The sequence below is a fragment of the Henckelia pumila genome, chromosome 1 (assembly GCF_033568475.1).
Source record: "Henckelia pumila isolate YLH828 chromosome 1, ASM3356847v2, whole genome shotgun sequence".
In the NCBI taxonomy this organism is placed as follows: Eukaryota; Viridiplantae; Streptophyta; class Magnoliopsida; order Lamiales; family Gesneriaceae; genus Henckelia; species Henckelia pumila.
The window spans coordinates 45,660,914-45,687,338 of record NC_133120.1 but is presented as its reverse complement, the minus strand read 5'-3'; the positions used below and the strand labels follow the sequence as shown (position 1 = coordinate 45,687,338).

Sequence of the window (26,425 nt, the reverse complement as noted above, 5' to 3'; positions counted from 1 at the left end):
ATTAAATTAAAACTTTAAATGATGGTTAGTTTACAAAATAAAAAATTAAAAAGGTCAGAAATCTAAATAATGAGTAAGAGAGGGTTATTTTTCAAATTGTGCCCCATAATTCTGATCTCAACCAAATAAAATGGTTGTCGTTGCACGTGAAATTTTTTAGTGTGTGTATATATATATATTTGATTTATAAAATACCACATCTGTCGTTGCTCATGTAGGTGTCTACAGTGGTTGTCCAGAAGATCAAAACTCCAGAAGATCAAAACTCTATATATATATACACACACATACTTTGACAAATTTGCTTACAATGTGTTTGGTGGGATTGATTTGGTGGGGATTTGAAATTGCAAATAGTGTTTTAATGTTTGGTTAAATTAGATTTTAAAATGAGACTGATATTTGGCGTGATTTCATGGAATTTAATCTAACTAAACCAAATCCTTACAAAATTGATAAGATTTAATGAGATTTGAGTTTAAAAAAATATTGAAATAATTGAATATATAAAGTTACTCTTAAATTTAAAGACTTCTTTTAAAAATTTTACAAAATACAATTCATTCAAAATTTATTATATTATCAATTTTTACAAATATATTTTAAATTTTGTCAAACACGAAAAGTGAATATAAATTCCACTTGTACCTGTACCAATTCCAATCCGTCGACATACAGTGTGTTTTCCAAATTGCCGGCAACTTCAATTTTGACGTCAGTAGAATCAGGAAGCCCCGCCCCGAAGTAGAAAGATGTACTGTTGGTCCGTACTCCGTCGATCATCGACATCGATCCACCGATTTCCAACCGCCCAACGCTTCCATTCCCGCCGATTCGTCGCCAAAATGCCGCCCGTGGAATCATCACATCTTCAAAGTAATCGCAATGATAATGTAAAAAGCAATCTACTAAGATTGATTTCTGCCGGAATAATTACCAGCTCTACCCTAGCCCTTTCGCTTTACTCCTTTTCACCTTCTTCTCTCGATTCCCCCACATCAATATCCTTCGCCGACTGGTCGACGCACCCCCCTGCTGCCTCCCTTTCACAATCCGAATTATCCAAACCATATGAGGAATCTAAATTTCTCTTTGGAGGTAAAGTTTCACCTATTACTTTTTTAAAAATTTAAACTGATAAAATTTCTTCATTATTTTGCTATTTTGTTGGCTCTTTTTTTTTGTTTCGTAAATGCAGATGAATATAGGAAGAAAGTATTCTTTAACTACGAGAGGCGTATCAGGATGCGTAGTCCTCCAGAGAAGGTATTATTTCTGGCAATGGTTGAGTTACAATTCAAAATAGCAGTCTTCAGTTTTTTAAGTGGATTTGAAATTGCCCCGCCTACCGCAATTTACAACACTGATTTGAAATCCAGCATAATTACTATTTTAGTTGCTTAAATTGGCATAAGTGGATTTGAAATTCATTTGAATTTTGTAAGTCCAAAAACTGAAAAAGGTTGATGGATTTGAAACAATATATTTTTCATATCCATCAATCTAATCATAAAACTAAATCTCAAATTATCAATGCTGACAAATTGTAGCTTATGTGTTGTAGATTAAACATTCACTCAAATAGAATACTTGTCAACCAAAGTAAGAGAAAAAGAGTATATTCATGCAACAACAACAACATTTCCTTTTTATGTTAAATATGTTAATTAGGATTTCCTCTACAATTGAAGTCTTTAGGAGAAAGTGCCACCCTCGTTCTCAAGACCACTGTTTTGGTCTTGTCATGTTGTGTTAACTGGAGACCTTTACGGAAGAAAGTTGGTGATTGCACTGCCATGACATGAGTCAGCATTAAAAATGTGGATTCCCAGTCTGATCAATACCACCGGACAATTTGTTTTTGGGGTCAAACCAAATACTCAATATTTTTCTCAAGAAATCATGTGAACTACACTACCTTGCAGCACAATACTAATTGGGATGTATTGTTTTTCATCTTGTACCCCCACTAACTAGGAGAGTAGCAATGCTACTTTTAACTTGCTTATCCTTTTGGGGAAGCACAAGGACCTTCAATTCTCATTTGGAGGTTGAAGGAAGAACCAATAAAGGACAGGAACTATCTGTTTCCATTAGTAAAATAACAATTTCCCTGTGCATGGAGCTTACACCACTAAAGAGCAGAATTATTGGTGATATAATTTTTATTTCCACCAAACAGATAAGTTAATTGATTAATAGCTTATAATCTGAACCCATGCTGATGTACTCCTTTGTGAGAAGTCAAATTTTGTGAGATCAGAAGAACTTCCTATCTTGAACCATCTCTTTGTCTTACATTACAGTATTTTATGTGTCTACTAGATTCTTGGAGCTGTACTATGATTAATTAGCCTGATTAATGGTGGGCTAAACTCCATTTATTATTATCATTATTATTTTTGTATAACTTTTTAGCACAAAGTAATATGAGTAACATGAATTTTGACCTAAAATGCGGTTGATCAAATCCAGAACCTTCAAATTCTCATTGAACTTATTTTCCAAGTTAACCCTTGATTTTAGAAAACCTGTAAACTAACATCCAAATAATTGTGTTCTTCTCAAAGGTGTTTGCGTATTTTGCATCAGCTCGTGCCAGCGATGGAGAAATTTTTATGACCCCTGCGGATTTGATGCGAGCACTTGTTCCTGTTTTCCCTCCATCTGAATCCCACCTCGTAAGAGATGGATATCTCAGAGGGGAGAGGAGTCCTGGTGAATTGCGCTGTGCCCCATCTCAGTTTTTTATGCTCTTTGACACTAATAATGATGGTCTAATATCATTTAAAGAGTAAGCTGTGATTTGGAGCATGTGTTTTTTATGATTTAATTATTTTTTCCATCCCATTGTTGAATTTTGCCCCTGAATCATGCCATCATGTTAATTTTCTTTTCTAGTTTTCCCTTGCTCTCTTTTTCCTTGTATTTATCTCTAAATATCTCCAAGTTGACTAAAATTTTATCACGGTTATATTCAACAGGTACTTATTCTTTGTTACACTTCTCAGTATCCCAGAATCAAGCTTTTCTGTTGCATTCAAAATGTTTGATCTCGACTACAGTGGGTACGTACCAATTTGATGTTGAAGTTGGATTCGTGGAAAATAGAGATTGTCCCTTTCATTTAGCCATATGTACTGAGAATAGTTTGTGAACGGATTCAAATTACCTATCTTAAACTCAATCAAATGGGTTGATTATTTTGTTCTTCAATCGGTGGTGGATTATATCAGTTTTAGCTCTCTGTTCACTGAGAATGCACGAGTACGAGTTGTTCCAAGAACCCAACTTCCCAAGACTTGATATAAATGTGGAAAAGTCGCATGGTTTGATATTGACTGGAATGTTGCACTTATCCTGCTGATGCCTGTATTCCTACCTTTTAGTTTGTAAGAACGTTGATGAGAGCTACGTAAATACAGCGAGGGGTGAGAGCGTAATTTTGACATTTATGCTTGATGAAGTTTTTCTCAGCTGATGCATGCTAACTGTTGCTCTTCAAAGAGAAATGATGGTTGCTTGATTAACTGATCGAAATGAATTACTATTTTTTTTTTTCTAATAGGGAAATAGACAGAGAAGAATTCAAGAGAGTAATGAATTTGATGCGAGCTCATAACAGGCAAGGAGCACTCCACAGCAATGGAATTCGAGCAGGGCACAACTTGGGTGATTCAGTGGAAAATGGGGGTTTGGTGGAGTATTTTTTTGGCCCAGATGGCAGGAGACGTCTCAAACATGATAGATTTGTCCGATTCTTGAGAGATTTGCACGAGGAAGTGTGTCCATGACTCCATATTTTCGTGCATTTTCAAAATCCGGACAAGAGTTTCCATGAATGTTTTACCTTATGTTGAACTTGGATTTGAGATGATTGATTTCAAATCCATTGATTTCAAGTTATGCGATATCAATAATAATTGTGATGGATTTCGAATGACACTTTCAAATACACCAAAGATAAGTGTCATTTCAAATTCATCTCAAAAATCCCAACCCATCCACCACACCTCCTCCCACCACCCCCCCACCCCCCCCACCCCACAAAAAAAAAAAAAAAAAAAAAAATCAAATCCTTACAAGCCAAATCCGTCCAATCCATCGATCCAAGTGCAACCTAGTTTTCATGGGTGTTCCAACTTATAAGATTATGCATTTTGTTATATCTCAGAAAATGCTCGAGTGCTCTATGCACCTGTTACCTTAATCATTATCTTGTAGAATATCTGTGCACTGTGCAGGCTTTTGCACAGGATTTAGTGATTTGTTGTTCTTTAAATTATAGAAGCCTGGACTGGTTTTTTCTCGTCCTTATGAGCATGGATGATCCTGAAGTAGAATTTATCATTCCGAATACAATCAACTATCAGATAATTTATTGTTTGAGGCTTCTGTGACCAATTAAAACGTTTCATTTAACCGCACGAGTTTGGTACCAAGGAATTGGTAAAATTGCTGAGATTGTCCCGTGTGTGCCTTTTTGTGCTTCTCCCACATTCTTCACTGCAACAAGTTGTTCTCATAGCCTTTCATGGCAGGGTATCAGATTGGAATCTTACGATCTCCAAGGAAAATACTGGCACTAGTAGAATCTTAGATATCTGAAGTAGTTTCATCCTGTAGATATGGCATTTTCAGTTTCTTTTGGTATACTCTTGATATTTTGATTATTATTATTATTATTATTATTATTATTATTATTATTTTATACCATGTTAGTTGTTGTTGTTGTTATTGTTATTATTATTATTATTATTATTCTATACCATGTTAGTTATGTCTATACTCCTCTGCAGATGGTGAAGTTGGAGTTTGCCCATTATGACTTCAAGTTAAGAGGAACCATCTCTGCTAAGGATTTTGCATTGTCCATGGTTGCATCCGCCGATATGAAGAACTTGAATAAATTGCTTGATCGTGTTGATGATTTAGATAAGGAACCACGTCTTGGTAATATTCGCATTACACCTGAGGAATTTAAGAATTTTTCGGAGTTGCGAAGAAAGTTGCAGCCATTTTCTGTGGCACTTTTTAGTTTTGGACAAATAAACGGTTTGTTGACGAGGAAGGATTTAAAACGAGCTGCTGAGCAAGTAGGTGTCTTATCAGTCGATGTCCGTCTTTTTCTGGTTATTTTGCTCTTGATGGGCATCTTACTACATTTAGAGTTAGGTTGCTTTAGGTAGTGTTTGGGATGAAATTTTTTGTGAAAGAGAAGCTCAAAAGTGCTTTTTAGAAGCAATGTCAAACACTACCTTAGCATCCTCGTGTCTACTTGTTTGCTGTTCCTTTTGTAAATTTTGATTGGTAAAATGGTATCACATGCTTGACTAGTGATTCCGATTTACAGGTGTGTGGAATTTGTCTCACTGATGATGTGATTGAGATAATCTTCCATGTGTTTGATGCAAATGGTGATGGAAGTTTGAGCTATGATGAGTTTGTACGAGTTTTGCAGAAGAAAGAGATATCGGTCAACCATCAGAGGCAGGTATATGGAGCTTTTTGTCATGCTTCTGGCATTGTTCGAATGCGCACGCCATTCCTAGGTTGATGTCCCGATGATATTTCCTGCCTTTTAATGTTGTATGTAAATTCTACAGGTTCCCGTACTGCTTGGTGTCTTGGGATCAAGTCAATGCTATTTAAGGTTCTTTTTTTTGTTTTTGAAAGATGCTATATAAGGTTCTTAAACTGCTGGATATGTAAAACACATGGGGTCCTACATATCTCTATTATTATTTTATTAAAATTGAGATAGGTATAGTAACCGCTTCTTCTCATCTAATGTAGGGACACCAAGTTTTTTTCCTATTTTACTCTTTTCGTGAAAAAAATTTGTGTCCATTTTGAAAAATATCTCACTTGAAAATACGTCAATCTCTACACCTCACCTTTAGAGATGTCAAAACGGGCCAGCGGGGCGGGCTGATCCACAACCCGTCGCAACCCACCATTAGGCGGGGCGGCCCATCTTTTAGGCAGGTTGGAAAAACATCAACCCAACCCACCTATTTTAGGTGGCGGGACGAGCGAACTCGGCGGGTTCACGTGTAAAATGGCGAGTTTTTGCGGGCCAACCCGCAACCCACCACAACACCTTTTGACGCGGCGCGGCGCGGCCCATCTTTTAGGCGGGTTGAAAAATTGTCAATTCAACCCATCAATTTTGTATGGCGGGGCGGGCCGACCCGACCCGACCCGATGGGCCTAACTCATTTGATACATCTACTCACCTTCCCCAAAAAATAGAATTCAGTTACTGAACTATCAACACTTCTAAAAAAACAAACCACCAACACGTTTATTCATATTTTCACATGCAAAACGTGTGTTTATTTTGCTAGTAATTAATTTAATTCGATTATGTGAATTTGTCTTTAAACAGTGCCTTGTAACCATAATGGATTTGTAATTAATTAATATTAATAAAATGCTGGAGAATCAATTATTAATGAGACACGTTTTGGTGGCGGGCAAGGAAAAAATGGAATCAGGGTTGTGTTTCGTAACCACTGTACATGTTTGGCGACAAGTTGAAAAAAATTGTATTTTCGTAAAATTTCATATTATAAACTTTTGTTTTGTTTTTTTTAAAGTCATTATAATCAGACCTCCTCATTTACTGTTAATTGAACATAGTCATGTCAATCGCATAACAAAATTTTCTACCCATAAACTCTTGAAATATAGAATATTCCTAAAAAAAAAAAGAAGAAGAAGAATATTTTAGTAATAATCATAATGTTTGTTTTTTTGGGAGTTGAAATGATTTTTTTTTTTTTTTTGAAAGAGGGAGTTAATGTTGAATGAATAATAATAATAATAATAATTGACTAAAAACAATTTAAAAAAAATAATGTGAATGTGACGCGCCAGTCGCCACGAGGGACAACGGAGTTCGCGCGTCGGCCCCGTTGACCGACTAGCTGAAAAAGCACAGGCCACCAGCAAATATGGGGAAATTAGAAACCCTATTGATTTCGTTATTCCTCCAACCAACAGCCTTTTTCCGCTGTTTCCGATAATTCTTTCGCTTTATACCTCCTTTAGTTCTGTAGCTTTTACCTCGATAAACAATTATTTCCATCTCATTTTCAGACGCAAAATTTGGAAATTTCCATATTTATTTGCATTTTGTGTTCTGCAGTCTGCGTATTTGAAATTGAACTGAGCTGATTGTGAATGATTGATCTTGATTGAGAAATAGCAATTTCGACGGTACGATTTTCTTTTCTTTTTTTTTCATATTTAAATTAATCTTAGCTACTAGTTTTCTTGAACGATACGCAGACCTTTTTCTAAGTCAGGAAACTCCAATACTTTTAATTGGTCACTGATTGCCAAGGCGAATTTTATAAAACCCATCAAACTTTAGGATTTTATGGATGTGATTTTAGATTTAATACTTTTAAAGTTGTCTTCAGATCGGTAAATGAAGTTGTTCAAGTAGTTTGACATTGTAGCTTCTGTTTGTGATCTTGATTGGTTTTTAGTCGCTTGATTTGGGGTTGAATGCATTTTCTAGGTGGGTTCTTATTTAAAAGAGCAAAATCAAGGCTTTTTCTTATAAAGCTTTGGTTTTGTGCTATTTGCTGGTGTAAAAAAAATATGGGAAAGCCAACCGGGAAGAAGAAAATTTCCCCGGGATCAAAACCTGTTGATGGCAATGGGAAGCATACCAAGACTTTGGAACGTAACTCCAAGGCATTTGATGAAGATACTGCTATCTTCATCAATATGTCTCAAGAATTGAAGGACGAAGGAAACAAGCTGTTCCAGAAACGTGATCATGAAGGTGCAATGTTGAAGTATGAAAAGGCTCTCAATTTGCTTCCAGCAAGCCATATTGATGTTGCTTATTTGCGTAGTAACATGGCTGCTTGTTACATGCAAATGGGCATTGGCGAGTATCCTCGAGCTATAGATCAATGCAACTTAGCACTTCAAGTAACTCCTAAGTACAGTAAGGCTCTTTTGAAGAGGGCAAGGTGCTATGAGGTCTTGAACAGGCTTGACCTTGCTTTAAGGGATGTTAATATCGTGTTAAGCATTGAACCCAATAATTTGACTGCATTGGACATTGCTGATAGCGTCAAAAGGGAAATTGAGAAAACGGGTCTGGTGGTTGAAGACCATGAAATAGTTCTGCCCCCAAACTATGTTGAGCCTGTTGATACACCTGTTTCTCGCAAGGTTGTGAAAGAGAAGGGGAAAAAAGGGAAGAGTAACAAGTTGAACAGGAAGAATGTTGAGGAATCCAGGGAGAAGAAAATCGATGAAATTAAGGAAAGGAGAGCTGAAGGTAAGACGGTTGTGGAGGAGAAGAGAAGTGTTAAGGAAGGAAAAGTGATTATGAAGTCTGTTAAACTGGTTCATGGAGAGGATATTAGGTGGGCTCACTTACCTGTAAATTGTAGCATGCGTTTAGTGAGAGACATAGTTGCCAACAGATTTCCAAGCTTAAAGGGTGTGCTTATCAAGTATAAGGATCAAGAAGGTGATTTGGTTACCATCACTATGACTGATGAGCTGAGGATTGCTGAAGGATTGGCAGATCCTCATGGATTTTTGAGACTGCACATTGCTGAAGTTAGTCCCGAGAAAGAACCACTTTATGAGGGAGTGGGCATTAAAGAGGATGTACAAAGCTATGAGAAACCAACCATCATTTCAGAGAACAGTATTGTGGATAAAAAGCCATTTTGTGTTGAGGATTGGGTTGTCCTGTTCGCAAGGCTGTTCAAGAATCATGTTGGGTTTGATTGTGATTCATACTTGGATCTTCATGGAATTGGGATGAAATTATACTCAGAAGCAATGGAAGAAACTGTTACGAGTGAAGATGCACAGGAGCTGTTTGACATTGCCGCAGCCAAGTTCCAAGAGATGGCTGCACTAGCTTTGTTTAATTTGGGAAATGTCCACTTGTCTAAGGCAAGGAAGAGGGTGCTTCTTGCTGAAGATAGTTCTACTGAATCTGTATCAACCCAGGTTAAAACTGCTTATGATTGGGCTCAAAATGAATATGTGAAGGCAGGGGTGAGATACGAGGAAGCTCTAAAAGTCAAACCAGACTTTTATGAAGGGCTTCTTGCGCTAGGTCAGCAGCAATTTGAACAAGCCAAGCTTTCTTGGAGTTATGTTATTGGAAGCAAAGCTGAATTAGATATAGGGGAATCTGCACAGGTATTGGAGTTCTATAATAGAGCTGAGGATAATATGGAGAAAGGTATGCAAATGTGGGAAGAAATGGAGGAAGAACGTCTCAATGGACTCTCTAAATATGAAAAGAATAAATTAGAGTTGCGAAGATATGGGTTGGATGGGCTGTTTAGAGATATATCTGCAGATGAAGCTGCCAAGCAGGCAGTAAAGATGAGGTCTCAGATTTACCTCCTTTGGGGTACGATGCTATATGAACGTTCTGTTGTGGAATATAAGTTAAGTCTGCCAACTTGGGAGGAATGTCTAGAAGTTGCAATCGAAAAGTTTCAACTAGCGGAGGCACTGGAGACAGATATTGCAGTTATGATAAAGAACCATTGCTCAAATGAAACTGCTCTTGAAGGTAGTGCATTCTCATTTTCGTTATTTATTATGGTCTGTACTCTCTTACTATTTTCTTGCATTTTTCATGAACAGGATTCAAAGTTGATGAGATAGTACAGGCATGGAATGAAATGTATGATGCTGATAGATGGAGAACTGGTGCCGCATCATTCCGGCTAGAACCCTTGTTCAGGAGGCGCTCCCCGAAACTCCATTCTCTATTGGAGCATCTTTGAATTATCTGTCTGTTAAGGTGGTCTGTTGGAGCAAAAAAGCATCAGAACTATTTCTAAACTGTCATGTGGTTATACACCTCTACATCATTTCAGGTAAATTACTGTTTAATTTTAGAATGGAATTCTTTTGATCAATATGCTCTCGCCTTCGCAATATTTTACATTATGCTTGTAGAGCTTATTTTGATTTAGATATTTACTGTACTCTTTTACGCACTACAGTGAACTTATGCACACTTGGTGCTTAGTTCTAACCTTCCAGGATGTTTTTACAGTGATATGAATTGTTGACTTTCTTCTAATTTATTCATGGTTGCCATCTCCTATTTATCCTCTAGTTGATTTGGGTTGAAATTGGAAATGTGTGCGTTATAAATCCAATTTTTACTGTTTCGAATTCTAATAAGTTATACCACTGGTTTGAGCTCTTATCAAATGTAGAAAATTAGAGGCTGATCAAGCATGTGGGACAACTTTTATTTTTTGGTTCCAGTTATAGAATATCTTAACCCTACAAATTATGCAATGAAATAGGTTTTGTTATTAATTTTTAACATATTATACATGACATTATAAAAGTTGTACACGAAAAGTTATTTTTTATTAGTAATATTATTGCAAAATACAAAGATAAAATATCACCAAACAATTACATAATTGAAAGATTGCGAGGGTTTGAAAAAATAAAAAAGTGAACTCCACCATCATTTGCTTGTTATTGTTGTATGGACTATACTCAATTTATTCTTCATGTTTATAATTTTGTTTTGATGTCATTTGCCAATGATATCTGCTGCAGGTATTGTGAAATATTTTGTGAGCTATCTGATATTATGATGCAACGGCAAGCCTAATTTGGTTAGCTTCCGGACACGAAAAAGCTGCTTGATTTTCTGTTTGTTGGAAAGAGAAATCAGGTTCTTGTTTTTGTTTTGGGATTCAGATGTATAGAGCAGGTTATTGATGTGTAAAATGTGTTTTCTTTTCAGTATGAGGTGTCAGATTTGCTGGTTGGTTTTGATAGTGGAACCACATGCCCATTTGTTTTTCTGTTGATTGATAGTTCACACAAGGATATAGACATCTACATACTGTTCTTTCTATAACCCGTGTTTATTTATGTGTGTGGGGATCATTTGCTTCTACTGGAACCATCGACGAACGCAGGAAAGGTATTCCTCCAATTCTAGCTCACACAGTATGCGATTATATGGAGTATGTAATCTATGTCTATATGTCCAATTTACTCACAAGTGGAGTGCAAATAACACAAAATGGAGTGTAAATATCAATTCTCATATATATATATTTACAATATTTGTTTTCCAAAAATCTTTGAAAATCATGAATTATTTAAAAAAAAATCCAAAGATTCGAAAAATCTTTAATCTATCTATATATCTATATCTATATAATAACTAAGTTTTTGTCATTTTTGGCAAAATCTCGCCAAAATTATATTACTATAAACATCATCCCGTAAATTATATATCAATTTTTAATTACGTATGAATATTTACATATATTTATATACAAATATATAATTTCGTAGTCTTTATGTATATTTCTGTAATCTTCGTATATATATATATATATATATATATATATATATATATATATAATTTGTAAATGAAAACTATACAAAATCACTAATTATTTTTCAGCCCGTAATTAATTAAATACTATAAAATTTGAAAAATAACAAAAATATAAAACATTTCCGATATTGATTACAGAATTAAATCACAATATTTATATAATTAAATATTTCATAATATTTGCATCTATTTATATATATATATATATATATATCCAATTAAAATTATACAACATTATTTACGTTATTCCCTGATTTCAGCATTCCTTTGATAATATTTGCTTTCAAAAAAATTTAAAAATCATAAATAAAAATTTAAAATAAATCCAACCTAAGAAGGGAAAAAAAAGATAGTTTTAGAAAATCATACTTTTACAAATTATTAAATCAGTTATATTATGTTTGACATATTTTGATTAGGGAGGATTTACAAAAAATTCAAATTCCAAACTTAATCAAATTATTATGTAATTAAAAATTACATAATATTTGCATTTTTAATTTCGTATAAAAAACCATACAAAATCACAACCGTAATTAAAACTATAAAAAATCACTATCTATAATTCCGTAATTAAAAGCATACAAAATCACTACCGTAATTAAAACTATACAAAATCACTACTAACTTGTCGACTCATTCTTAAATACAACAAAATCTAAAAATTAACAAAAATATAGAATAAATGAGTTTTAACAAAAATATAAAACATTTCCTTGGTTACGGAATTAAATTACAATATTCATATAATTAAACATTTTTCATAATATTTGCATCTATTTATATATATATATATATATATATATAATATATATATATATATATATATATATATATATAGTTCTTTTATGGTGCACAACACTATATGTCCACTTCATGCCCACCATGTACAAGTCAACTCATCTATTGTACCGGTCAACTCATCTATTGTACATGGTGGGCATGAAGTGGGCATATAGTGTTGTGCACCATAAAAGAACTCTATATATATCCAATAAAATTACATAGAATTATTTAATTATTCTCTTATTTCAGCGTTCATTTGAGAATATTTACCTTCAAAAAAATAAAAAATCATAAATAAATTTTAAAATAAAATTCAACCTAAGATTCACAAAAAATGAAAATTTTCAGAACAAAACCGGAAAAAGATTGATCTAAAAAAAACATACTTTTACAAATTATTACATCAATTATTTTATATTTGGCATATTTTGATGAGGGAGGAATCTTTATAAAACATTCAAATTCCAAACTTAATCACAACATTATGTAATTAAAAATTACATAATATTTGCAATTTTTAATTCCGTATAAAAAGCCATACAAAATCACAACCGTAATTAAAGCTATACAAATCACTATCTATAATTCCGTAATTAAAAGCATACAAAATCACTACCGTAATTAAAACTATACAAAATCACTACTAAATTTTCGGCTCATTCTTAAATACAACAAAATCTAAAAATTAACAAAAATATAGAACATTTTCAATATTGAATTGAGCAAAATTGTTGTATAAATATAATTATATTTTAAACTTCAATCAAATAATCACAACATAGTTTTCACTCGATACGCACCAAATGACATCTTTGTTCAAAGTTATTTGTCAAATAAATCTTTCATATTGGTATTGGGCACTGAAATTACGATTAATATGTTGCTACGATTTACCTCCATATAAAAGCAAGGAAGATCCGACAATGGAATGCATATTCCAAGATGTTGAGGTACACAAACTTTTTGTGATTTATATTCATCTTTTATTTTAATTCGATTTGTTATGTTTTTTATCGCAAACCTTTTGTGATTTAAATTTATCATCAATCTAACTTTAATTTGTTATGTTTTTTCTCACTTTCAGGAACACGCATACATGCAACCATAAAATATGGTGCAACCAATCTCTGACTATCAAATATTTGTTCAAATATATAAATAAAGGACACGCGTGTGACGACATCATTCTATCGGAGCTCAGATGATGAGAGTTTGGGAAACATGTTGATGAAGTAAATATGTACTACGGTGATGAATGCAGTTAATTCAAATAAGGGAGGGGTTTTTTGTATATGGATATGGAGGTACTGAAAAAATATTTGTCTGGAAGACTCTATCTGCATTCTTGGGATCGAAAGGAGAGATTGTGTTGAATGTGGTATCCAGTGGTATTGCATCTTTTTTATTGCCTGGTGGAGGAACAACTCATTCACGCTTTGCGATTTCATTTAATCCTAATGAAGATTCAACATGCAATATCAAACAAGGAGGTTCTCTTGCGGAGCTTATTTGAAACGACCCCAACTCTATAATTAATAAATAAATATGCGGAAATTTTATTTTTTTTTCTAAGTGAAAATATGTACATACATGCCCATACATATATGCACCGAATAATTAGATTTAAAAATAAATAACTTGAATAAAAATAATGCAACAACTCGAAAACTTAACATTTCATAATATAAATATCTGAGTCATGCGTTAAATAAAATACTGACAAAAGTGAAATAAATTAAAGTTTTGCATGCACTGAAAATTTCTTAAAATAAAATATCCCAAACCACAACCACTGAAAATAATTAAAATGTAACATGCTAAAAATTCGAGACATGCATAAAGACTCAGACAACGGTCACGGGGGATCACTGCCAGTCTGCTCATACGTCCTCGCCGTCGGTAGGAGCTACATCCTCCTCCACGTACTCACCTGCACCATACCAGTGTAGTGAGCCTAGAGGCCCAACATGCTAACATAACAAGGGTTTAAAATAATTTAAATCACTTTAATACTAATACATAACATATACATGAATGAGCATGCTTAAAATAATATCATGACATAACATAACATAAATTAACTTAAATATCATAATCATACATGATACATAAACATTGTTGAGCAAAGTATTTTCTAACATCGCATGGTTGTATCCATAGTGTAACCTTAAATCATACATCAAATACTGATCAGCGTGAAACCAACGTACGTGGCGGTGACGAATCACCTCTTAAATTGGCAGTAAACTGCCCTTCAATAGTTCACATATGAGGACGAGTCCCCCTTAAATTGTCACACTACTTCAACTTCCAACATAAAATATTTTCTTTTGCTCAACCTTAAACATTAAATCATGCATAAAAATTATTTCATGAATGCATGTACTTAAATAAAATGTGTGTCCTTCATATATATTTAATTTAATTTCATACTAACATATAAATATTAAAAATAACTTCCATGCATAAAAATAATTAAATATATATTCAGGACACATGCAAATTTCTCATGGATTGTACTGAACTGCTGGCCCTAACACTCAAGCCCATTTACTTAAATCTGGCTCATTAACACTGAGACTGGCCCATTAACATACTTAAGCCCAATATTACATTTCTAAGCCCAATTAATTAATTAAAGCCCATTAAAACACTCCTGGCCCAATAACAACCCATTCTGGCCCAATGGGCCCAAAAGCCCAAAGACTGGCCCAATAACTTTCATGGGCCCCCAAGGCCCATAAAAATTAGAGGACTCACTTAATTAATTTAATTAAGCCCAAAAATAATTAAATTTAATCCAAATAATTAAATGGAACCCAAATCATTTTATTTCTAATTAATTGGCCCAAAAACCAATTAAATCATAAAATACTTTAAAATTAAAAATACTCGAGCCCGGCCCACCAACCCGGACCCGGACCAACTTAACCCGACCCACTACCCTACTGACCCGACCCGGACCACTCAGACCCGGCCCAGACCCCGAATCTAGCCCAACCCGTGACCCCCTCCCTTGCTTCCTCTCGGCCGCGAGCAGCAGCCCTTCTCGGCCTGCTGCCGGCCAGCTCTGGCCGCCCTTGGCCGGAGCCCCGCCGCCCAGACGTAGCCCACGTCTGGGCGGTCCCGACCTGGCCCTAGCCCTGACCCCATGCACCCCCTAACCCGAGCCCGAACCCCACTTCCCTCGAACCCTAGCTGCGCATCCATGGAGGCCGATCTGCACATGGTGGTTTCCTGGGCTCGTTTGGCTCGAACCACTCGAGCCACTCGAGTCCAGGCCACACACACACACCCTCTGAACACCTACCAGCAGTCGTACAAGGCATGGAGGAAGAAAAACGTGAGCATGATTGAAGGAATACATGAACAAAGTGCATATCAACCAAAAGCAAACGTTTTCTGAAAATTCCTTGGAACAATCTGATGTCTACACATTCACACATATAATTCCTGATATGAAACGAAAATAAAGAGAAAGAATCATGCCTTTCACCGAAATTGAAGAGATGTAGGCGCGTGGAACGATTCTGGGACGACGGGACGACAACGACAAGCTTTGGACCCTCAAAAACGTGGCTATGGAGTCTTCCTTGGGGCTGCTCGGTCGAAGAAGAAGATGAAGGAGGGTGGAGGTGAGGCGGCTGAGTGAGTGGAGGCATGTGTGTGTGGGGTTGGGTAGGTTAGATTAGTCTAGGTTTAAGTTTTTTTTTAATTAAAATAGGTTTTAGGATAATTGAAAATATTAAAAAGGATATTAAATATATAACTTAAAAACTCTAAATAAGAAGTAAAATCTGATAACTAAATTAAAATCCCGAAATATTAAATTAAGGGAATTTTAAAATACTAAAAAGTCATTATTTTGGCTTATTTTGAATAAAAACGGACTCCTAAAATTATATAAAATTAAATAATAAAATTTTGAAGAAATAAAACTCAAAATAATATTTTTGGGCTCTTAAAAGGCTCATGAAATAAATTGGATAGAAAGTTGTCATCTCGTCCGTCCACGGTCCCGTCTACGCGATAAAATAATTTAAATACCAAAAATCATAAAAATCACTAATTATGGGTTAAATGCTTAAAAATAAATTAAATCATGCACAAATAATTCACATAGATATTTAACCCATAAATCTAAAATTTTAAATAATTAAATTTCCTAATTATGCATGCAGATTCACGTATTTAAAATACCGGGTGTTACATTATTGAAAAATCTAAGCTTATCATTTGAGATGAAGGTCCAATGATGCATAAGTTCTGTTTTGAAGCTTTAGATAAAAGCATGAAAGATATCATGAGATTTATCAATCCTTCGAGTCTTTATTTGCCATTTGGGGGTAAAACTGTTGTTTTCGGTGGCGATTTTCGTCAAATATTGTATGTTATTCCAAATGGCAGTAGGTAAGATATTGTTTTGGCGACCATCAATTCTTCTTATATCTGGTGACATTGTACAGTTTTGAGATTGAAAAAAAACATGCGACTTCAAAATTTAGGTTCTCATGAAAAATTTGATAAAACAAAGCATTTTTCTGACTGGATTGCTAATATAGGAGATGGAAAAATTGGAGAACCAAATGATGGTTATGCGGCAATCGATATTCCAGATGAACTTTTGCTGAAAGATTGTAACGATTCTATTGCATCGATAGTCGAGAGTATATATCCGTCATCAGACATTTCTATTAGTGATATTGCATATTTTTAGCAGAGAGCTATTTTGGCACCGACTCTTGATGTCGTTCAATTCATAAATGAATACATGATATATCTGAATCATTATGAGGGAATATTGTATTTATGTTCTGATATGGCATGTCACTCTGATAAAAACGTTGATTAATTGCATGATGTCCATACCCCTGAATATTTAAATGGAATAAGATGTTCTGGGATACCAAATCACGAGTTTAACTTGAAACTTGGAACTTCGGTTATGTTGCTGCGAAACATAGATCATTCTCTCAGTTTATGCAACGACACTATATTGATAGTGACGAGACTCGGAAATCATGTTTTGGAAGGACAAACTCTGATTGGAAGTAATGCGGGCCACAAAGTACTTATTCCAATAATTTCTTTAACCTCTTCTGATCCAAGACTTTCTTTTAAATTTCAAAGAAGATAATATCATTTAATTGTATCATATGCAATGACAATTTAAAAAGTCAGGGTCAATCATTGTCTTATGTAGGACTTTTTTTTAGGAATACCGTTTTTAGTCATAGTCAGTTGTACGTTGTTGTATCTAGAGTAATCAATCATAAGGGTCTCAAAATCTTGATAATGTGATGGTAAGATCAACCAAAAAAATTCAACAACAAATGTTGTATTTAAGGAAGTTTTTCAAAATTTATAAGATAATTTGTTTGTTTTATAATTATATGATATATAATTCATATTTCGATTATTCGTTCAAATGTTCATTCTCACTATTTTTGACGTTTTAAAAAGTACATTTTTAACATTATTATTCTTATTTCTCATTATAAAATTAAATTTATTTACATTTTAATTTTAAAGTTAATATTTTCATTTGATCTAATTTATTTATATTATATACAAGATATAATTCGTGCATCGCACGGGTAAAATACTAGTTATATATAAAAGCTGAGTTTTTACTATATATAATAAAATCCCGCCAATTTGTTTTTGTTAAAAATAGTAATAATTTCTATTTAAATAATTTGCTTAAATGTATACTAAAAATATGTAATTTTTAATTTACTATATATACATAACACATGTAATTTGTACATTAAAAAAATTTCAAACCAATTTATGGCAAGATTCCATAGTGTGATTTATTTGTATACATATATAATTCTTTAATCTTGAAATAATTTTTTGTTAAAAATGGTAATAATTTCTATTTAAATAATTTGCTTAAATTTATACTAAAAATATGTAATTTTTAATTTAATATATATATAGATATAACACATGTAATTTGTACACTAAAAAAATTTCAAACCAATCTATGACAAGATTACGTAATGTGATTTATTTGTATACATATATATATAATTCTTTAATCTTGAAATCAATTATAAATTACAAGTAATGTGATTTATTTGTATACATATTTATATAATTTTTAATCTTGAAATCAATTATAAATTACAATTAAAAATATATAATGGTAATCATGGTAACGAGATAATTTACAAACCAATTTGGCAAGATTTCGTAATGTGATTTATTTGTATACATATTTATATAATTCCTTAATCTTAAAATAAATTAATCTGAAATAAATTACGCTTACATATACATATAATGGTAATGATGGTAACGAGATAATTTGCAAACCAATTTGACAAGATTCCGTAACGTGATGTATTTATATACATATTTATATAATTCCTTAATCTTACATATATATAATTCCGTAATCTTGAAAGATATTACACTTACTATTTTGAAAATTATACTTACTAATTCACAAGCATATATATGTAAATTTGACTTGATAATTTTTTGAGAAATTACATACTATTTGAGTAAAAATTTTCTTTCCAAAACAACCGACCATTCCTAAAAATATGTAATAATATCACATCTAATTTTCGGAAAAAAAAATACGATAATTAAAATGTGCCATGCAAGAATATGCAAGGGAGAAGTAAGCATTTCCAATACATTTCATGTCACAAAGTTGATATTAAATGATGAATTCGAGGAAATAAATGAATTTTAAAACATGTATTGTCATTTTTTTATTACTTATTTTTGTTTAAATTAAATTTTTAATAAATTAGTTTTGTTTCTTTACATATTTTTAGGATCATCTCAGCCGCTACTCTAACACAATCATTCAGCACCATGTCATTATCATGTGCCCAAACTATTATGGATGAACTAAGCAATTCAAAAGATATTTTCAGGACTATAGAACAAGTGTCCGAACACGATGAGTTAATAATTAAAATTTAACTTACATTTTGGGTTGATTTAATTAATTTATTTATTTCTACTTTTAACAGGTTGGTAATTTTTGGGTATATGCAAAAAAAATTTCCGTGTAGTCTAATGAGAATTGGTGGTATTTTTTTTTTCCAAAAAATGTCCTAAAAAAGTAAATGCAGTTGGGGGAAAATTTTATTGTGAAAAGTGCGACAATTTGGATACTCAAGGAAATATGAGGTTTGCTACATAACATTGACAATATATTTCATAATTTGTATTTTATTCTTGGCGATTTATTAAACATTTTTTTTAACATTTGTTCACTAGGTACAAAATTCAAGTGAGAGTTGTTGACCACACTGGAAATGCAGTTTTCTTACTTTGGGATATAGAGGGTGCATAACTTATTGAAAAAACAACATTAGAATTGAAAAGTGAAATGGAAAATCAGGTTTTCATTATAAAATTTTTATGGTACAATTTATACTTTTGTTCATAGATGTTTCATAAATATTACTTTTGCTTTCAGGGTATCGATGCTCTAGAAATGTCAAAAGATTTTGAATACTTAGCTGATCGAAATATTATATTCAAAGTTTAAGTGAAGACCAACCAAAATCGTGGATTTAATGAAACATACACGGTCATGAAATTGATATAGACTCTAATGTTGTAGATAAATTTTCTGCAGAATTTATCGAGAACCAGATTATTAATATTTTTGCTTTGAAAGTCAATATTTAAAAATTAACATTTTGTCTTCTAAAATTTCTAAAATTTCTCGGATTACTACATTAATCTGATTTGTTTTCGAAATTGAAAAGGACAGACACTGGAGAATTGGAGGTGATTTTCAACAATTTGTTACAACATCTAGGTGAATTTGCTAAATTAATAAATTTTAATTTTTTTTTTAACAGGTTCTTTCCTCGGAAGATAAAGTTTCTACTCCCTTGAAATCAACAGGAAAAACAGTGATTTCACAAGATAGATTGAGGGATTCTACTTCAAAAAGAAAACTGATGGACGAATTCTCATCAACAACAGAAAAAAAATTAAAAGTTACCGTCAAACAAGAAAATGATTGAATCATATTTGTTTTTATAGCGAGTGTTTAATTTTAATTATATTATATGTCATGTTCGGTGTTTGAAGCGTTGATGTATTACAATATGATGAATTCCAAAACTATTCAAAACCAAATCTCAAATCTAATCTCACATATCATCAAACCAAGTAGCACATACTCATTTTTCATAAAATTATTAAAACTCGACCTTGAGTCTACGACAACAATGAGAAATCAAAGATTATAAGACTTCAAAGTGAGAAATATTGCCGAATTTAAAGGCTCCAAACAACAATGAAGCGACTGATAGAATCTACAGTTATAGGCCCCAAGAGACAGAAAAGTAACAATCAAACACAAGGTAATTCTTCAACTCATTCTTCATATTTAATAACTTTTGGGATTGAGTTTTGTAGTTATGCATACCTTATTTGATACAAATCATTTGAATATGTCGTCACAATTTTATTTATACTGTATGCTGTGATTTATCTCCTTTTGTTAGATGCATCTGAAATATATATAGATGTATAAACATAAGCTTAAAATGATTTGTAGTTGCTTCTCAAGAAATTCAAAAAAAAAATGTATGATCTACTATAGTCTACTTAATTAACTTTTGAGAATAAATAAATAATACTTCTTACTACATGTGCAGATGATTATATTAATTAATCTAAGTTAAACTTGAAACAACGAAACTTAATATTATACATGTTTATGAAATCCATAAGAGTGTGAAATGCAGGAAAACATTATAGATCTGACTAAGAAAGACATTATGTAAAAATATATATTTCTTATTTCTTATTTCAACTATATGTTCATGATGAGATATTTCAAAAATTTGAAATAAATAAGAAAAAAAAAAAAGAATAGATCCGGACGAGATATTTTATCTCTAAAATCGTAACAGAAAAGAAAAGATCTATCCATTAGAACAGAACATATATTTTTGATTTCTTATTTCATGTAGATCTGTTATATTTTATCTCAAAAATTCAAAATAATAATAAAAAAAAGAACAGATGTATCCACTATGACGGAATCCCGTGTTTAGTCATGGTCAGTTGTATGTTGCTTTGTCCAGGATTACCAATCATAAGAGTCTCAAAATTTTGATATGTGATAGCAAAACCAAACAGAAAAATTCAACAACAAATGTTGTTTTTAAGGAAGTTTTCCACAATTTATAAGATAATTTGTTTGTTTTTCAATTGTATGATATATAATCCATTTAGCTAATTTGAATTTCAAGTATTTGTTCAAATGTTCATTCATACAATTTTTAATAATTAATTGTATAAAATAACGTCACTTACAATGCACACGACATATGTTTTATTTAAAGATTGTCTTTTATAGTTTTAAATTTTTTTCCCACGTTATTTTTATTAGTCATTGTAAAATTAAATTTGTTTACATTTTAATTTTATAGTCAAAATTTTTCTCACCATCCACCAATTTAATCATACTAAACTAGATATATGATCCATGCATCACACGAGTGGAATACTAGTTATAATAAAATATGTTGCCCTCAATAATTAATTATGTGTTAGCAATGGCATTGAAATCAAAGTAGTTGAACCTGAAAGAAGCCTGTGCTTGAATAGCGCGACCTTGATTTCGGCTATTATGATGCTCCCCTGGAGGCACAGCCTGCAGGGGCAGCATGGAACAAACTCTTGATTTCAGTAGCAGAGATCACCGCTATTCATATGTATATATCCATAGATTTAATTTGTAGTGATATGACCCGGATCACATACTAAACAAAGATTTTAAACATGCAATTAATTTAAACAGGATCACAATCAGAGCAATCTGCGGACACTTAATCAAATACTAATCCGACAGAATACAATCGGAAATAAACTAAAAACCCAAGATAATTGAAATAATTCAAATCAATCGAATTTACGCAATACCAGAAATAAATTAAAATTAAATCACCTACGACCCATGCATCCCCTCCCTAGACACCGACCAAAAACCGATCTAGCTCCTAGTCAACCTGCAAACATGTTCCGTCGAATGGGTGTGCGAGATAAAAATACAGATGTGAACGGCACTAGCTCAGTACGTAAATACGAGTATATAGACTGACATGATGCATGAAAAATGACTGGGTAATTGGTCAAGTACAATCTTGCTCAGACTATGCGTCAATGAGTGTGTAACACCATATGAGAATCTGACCGCGGAATAAACTCCCACACTTGTCGAGATCACCGTAGCGTTAGTCCCCGTCATCATGACGTCTTCTGGTGTATGACCATATAACAAGGGGTGTAGGCTGAGCGATCCTACTAGAAAGGCTATCTCGAAGGAGATATGACTCAACACGAATATGCACATGTAACATAATATAATAAAACAGTAAAACTAAAACATGTATCATGTCATATAAAATGCAATATATAAGCATGAAAACTCGCTGACAATCTCAATTAGTAAGTACTTACATAACTCAAGTACTAGTCTGTGTTACAACTGCCTATAGTGAAATTCATGTCACTAACACTGATCTAAAAGTTTTAACGTTAAAGCTTTTAGCAATATGTATGATGTATCACACCTCAACACACACCAACTACGAGAAAATGACCCTGATTTGGTCGATCTTCTTTGTTTAATAGTGTACAACAAATTAAATAGCAAAATCTGAAAATAGAAAGTATGCTCGTTCAAATAATTGGGAATTTCTTGTGTGATAGAAAATGCAGAAAAACAAGATGAAACTGCCTACTAGATGTAGACTTAGGTTTACACTTTATATTTAAAACCTTACCTGTTGAGAATATTTTTGTAATTCAATTGCAAGGTTCTAAATGTAAGATATAAAACTAGATGTACACCTAACCTTTCTCCACAAAGAATAGAAGAACTATTCAATTCATAATAATGAATAAAACAATGCAATAGCCTTTTTGTTTCAAACTAAAGTTCACATTTCACTCGAAAAGGGAAGAAAAAGGTAGGCTGCATCCAACAAAGTCAAGATTGGTGTCCCAATCCCAACCCCCAAACCAATCACAACCACCGTTTACAACAAAATTGACTCGGTCCTCCTTTTGTTTGCCATCTGACTATGAGTCATGACTGACAAATAAACAACTATATAAATATATTTATTTTGTGCTATTAGCAATGATATGGGGTTGGTAGTAGAAATTAATAATACAGATTAACTGCCCACTCTTGGGCTTCTGAAACTGTAAGAAATCACCTACTCACACATTGCAGCACAAACACGCACAAAAATTTATCGAGTGTATCAGCACCACAACAATATCAAAACAATGTTAAAAGACTTCATTCCAAGTTCTTAGATTAATGCAGAAATAAGCCATTGATAACAATCATTTAAACATCGGAATACAATTGCAAATATAATTTCTAGATAGCTTCATAATCAATCATGTCACAAAATTTGTGCTTTCAATCTTCAAATATTCACAAACAAGAAAAATCACAAATACACACCACGGCGGGTATGATTCACTCGTCTGCACAGGCCTGAAATTTGGTTAGAATCAATCATCCGTCTCCCGTGGCTGTTATCTTGGACCAGAAAGCCGAACAGCAGAAAGATACGCCTCACTGTTACAATCTGATGGACCCGATGAAGTGCCTTCCTCGCTTATGGACTTGAAGAAGCTCGAGTAAAGACGAGAGCCCATTTGAGAAGCTGTTGGCGGCAATGGGACAGGGCTAAGTCCTTCAAGCATTTGGACTACTTTTGTCATTGGCGGTCGAAGGTACATATCATCCTGAATGCACCACAAAGCAACTTTTATTGCTATGTCAACCCTTTCATCCTCTTCGCCTATCTTCAGTTTAGCATCAATAATATCCTTCTGTTTCCCTTCTTCCAACATTCTAAAAGCATAACTAGGAAAGTGGGATTTTTCGGAGCCTTCTGCTTGATCGTAGTTTTTTCTCCCTCCGATTAACTCAAGTAACACCATACCATAGCTATAAACGTCACTCTTCTCTGATATAGCATAGTTTGTAATCCATTCTGGTGCAAGATAGCCTCTAGTGCCTCTTAATGTGGTAAAAACATGGCTTTGTTCTCTAGTCATCAGCTTAGCCAGCCCAAAATCTGAAACCTTAGCCATAAAGTGATCGTCAAGAAGCACGTTTTCAGGTTTTATGTCACAGTGAACTATCTTTAGATCACAGTCTTCGTGGAGATAAGCCAGGCCCTTGGCAGTACCCAATGCAATATTGTATCTAGTATCCCAGTCCAACAAGAATTCTCCTTTGTCTTTCCTGAAAAGCCATTTTTCTAAAGAGCCATTTGCCATGTACTCGTATACCAATAGCCGGTGGGTCCCTTCAGCACAGAAGCCTTTGAGCCTCACCAGGTGATGGTGGTGTATGCTGCCTATGATGCTAACCTCAGCTCGAAATTCTTTCTTTCCTTGGCCAATACCTTCCAATTTCTTCACTGCTAGTTGTGCACCGTCGGGGAGATTTCCCCGGTAAACTGAGCCAAACCCTCCTTGGCCAAGTTTCACAGTAAAACTATTTGTCGCAGTCTGTAGATCCTTGTAACTGAAACGGATTGGCATCCCCGACAAAACTTCCAAGAAGTTATCCTCTTCCGAACTCACTTTCGGAGACTCGGGCACTTTGTTGCTCTTACGGAAGAACTTGTAACCGGCAAAAAGCATAGCCAATATAATAATGACCGTGACAATTACGACGATAATGACGATAGGGAAGCGTTTATTACCACTGCGTCCGTTATCTCGGCCTCTGTCTCCACTAGTAGAAATTTTGATGTAGGAAGTAAAGCCAGCCCCATTTGTGGATGCGTCCATGCTTCCTATTTGGTCGAAAAGAAAACAACTTCCCGAGCTGCTCTCAAAGAACAAAGCACCACAAGTACAATTTGCGAGGCAGGAATCTTTGCACCCAGAAAGAGTGGTTTTTGAAAATGGTTGAACAAATCCGAGAGCGAAATAACTGAGACCATCACCGCCACTTACAAGCTCCACTGCTGCATGGGTTGGGGTTGAGGTTGAGGTTGAGGTATCGCACGAAGGAAACGTGGCCGACTGGCATGGCTGGAGGGACGATGGGCACTGACATTCGTTGCCAGGATAACAGATATAATATGGGTCACAAGCTGCAGGTCTGCCACACTGATGTTGAGGTATTCTTGTAGGGGAAGGATTGGTGGAACTTCCTTGAAGCATGGAGAAAGTGATGGAGCTGTCATTCCCCAACACTGCCACCCAAGTTCCATTGGCATTGTTACCTGCAGAAAATATGAACTGCCACAGCAACACCTTGTCTGGATCATAAAATTTCCATGAATTAGCAGTGAGAATCGCAGAAGTGACATTACTACCATCTCGATTGATGGTTCTTCGGCTGTCGCTTCCCATAGTCCAGTAAGGCTGCGGAGGACTGAAACCTGCGGAAAGAAACATATCCCCAGATTTAATCTCGAGAGAATAGGTCAAGTTATTGAAGCCAGGATCACTAACAAGTTTCATTCCTGCGGAGAAGTCTTGATTGGACAGAAGGGTGTCAGTGGGGTGGGTAAAAGTTTGCCAAACAAGAGCCCCATCATTTCCAATGAAGACGAGATTCCCAGAATCTAGTAAATGGATGGAGGACACTCCTTTATCAGCAGTGCCGGTGGACCAAATCACGGATCCCCCGCTCTGTAAGTAAGCATTTCCGGTGTCATCAAATACAAAGTCATCTGAATTCTGAACAGGGGAGCCTCTGTTGGCAGTCCAAACTATAGTGGAGCTGCTTTTGTGCATGACAACCAGAAGAAACAGTGTGGGATCTTGGGTGGTGGTGAATCCGAAGGCAAAATTGGAGTCGTTGGATACGAGGAACAAGCCATCATTGTCTATCCAGTACATATAAGAGCCGTTGAAGCCAGGGCTGAGTTTCCCAAAGTTTTGAACGCTAGCACGACAAGTTTCGACGAGAAACAGAATCAAAAAACAAATTATTGGGTTAGGATAGAGAAACCTCCTCGCACCACCCATGAACGATCAGATCCAAAAAAGAAAATCAAGAAAGCCGACGATTCAGATGGAGGTGGACTGGGAAGTCAAAGAAGATGAAATTTGAGGAGGAAGAAGCATTGATTAATGAGGAGAGAGAGAGACAGTGGTAGTTATGGAGAATTAAATAAGAAATAGTAATGGAGGAGAGGATATACCCGCTTGCTTGCTTGCTCTGACTCTTTTTCGTCGGAGAGATCTCATCTCAGACCGGAA

General features: G+C 34.1%; 3 protein-coding genes across 5 annotated transcripts; 2 read left to right on the top strand and 1 right to left on the bottom strand.

The window, feature by feature from the left end:
- The first annotated feature begins 663 nt into the window (after nt 1–663).
- LOC140884586 (calcium uptake protein, mitochondrial) lies at nt 664–5,781 on the top strand. Of its 3 annotated transcripts, none has more exons than XR_012150679.1 (8): nt 664–1,098; nt 1,199–1,266; nt 2,571–2,794; nt 2,985–3,068; nt 3,569–3,782; nt 4,800–5,096; nt 5,354–5,653; nt 5,689–5,711. XR_012150679.1 is itself a non-coding variant. In XM_073291392.1 (8 exons), the coding sequence occupies exons 1-8, from the start codon at nt 753–755 to the stop codon at nt 5,650–5,652; spliced, it is 1,416 nt and encodes a 471-aa protein (XP_073147493.1). In that variant the 5' UTR covers nt 664–752; the 3' UTR covers nt 5,653–5,781. The 3 variants fall into 3 exon arrangements, 2 of the variants coding, with proteins under 2 accessions (XP_073147493.1, XP_073147482.1); XM_073291392.1 differs by having other exon boundaries at nt 5,354–5,490; nt 5,607–5,781; XM_073291381.1 differs by having other exon boundaries at nt 5,354–5,494; nt 5,607–5,780.
- A 1,135-nt stretch (nt 5,782–6,916) lies between these two features.
- On the top strand, nt 6,917–11,082 carry LOC140875638 (protein PHOX1-like). The gene is made up of 4 exons (XM_073279375.1): nt 6,917–7,224; nt 7,532–9,574; nt 9,649–9,884; nt 10,591–11,082. Exons 2-3 carry the CDS (start codon nt 7,615–7,617, stop codon nt 9,789–9,791), a joined length of 2,103 nt encoding a protein of 700 aa, XP_073135476.1. The 5' UTR covers nt 6,917–7,224; nt 7,532–7,614; the 3' UTR covers nt 9,792–9,884; nt 10,591–11,082.
- A 12,431-nt stretch (nt 11,083–23,513) lies between these two features.
- On the bottom strand, nt 23,514–26,425 carry LOC140886877 (G-type lectin S-receptor-like serine/threonine-protein kinase SD2-5). The gene has a single exon (XM_073293786.1). It carries the CDS (start codon nt 26,189–26,191, stop codon nt 23,729–23,731), a length of 2,463 nt encoding a protein of 820 aa, XP_073149887.1. The 5' UTR covers nt 26,192–26,425; the 3' UTR covers nt 23,514–23,728.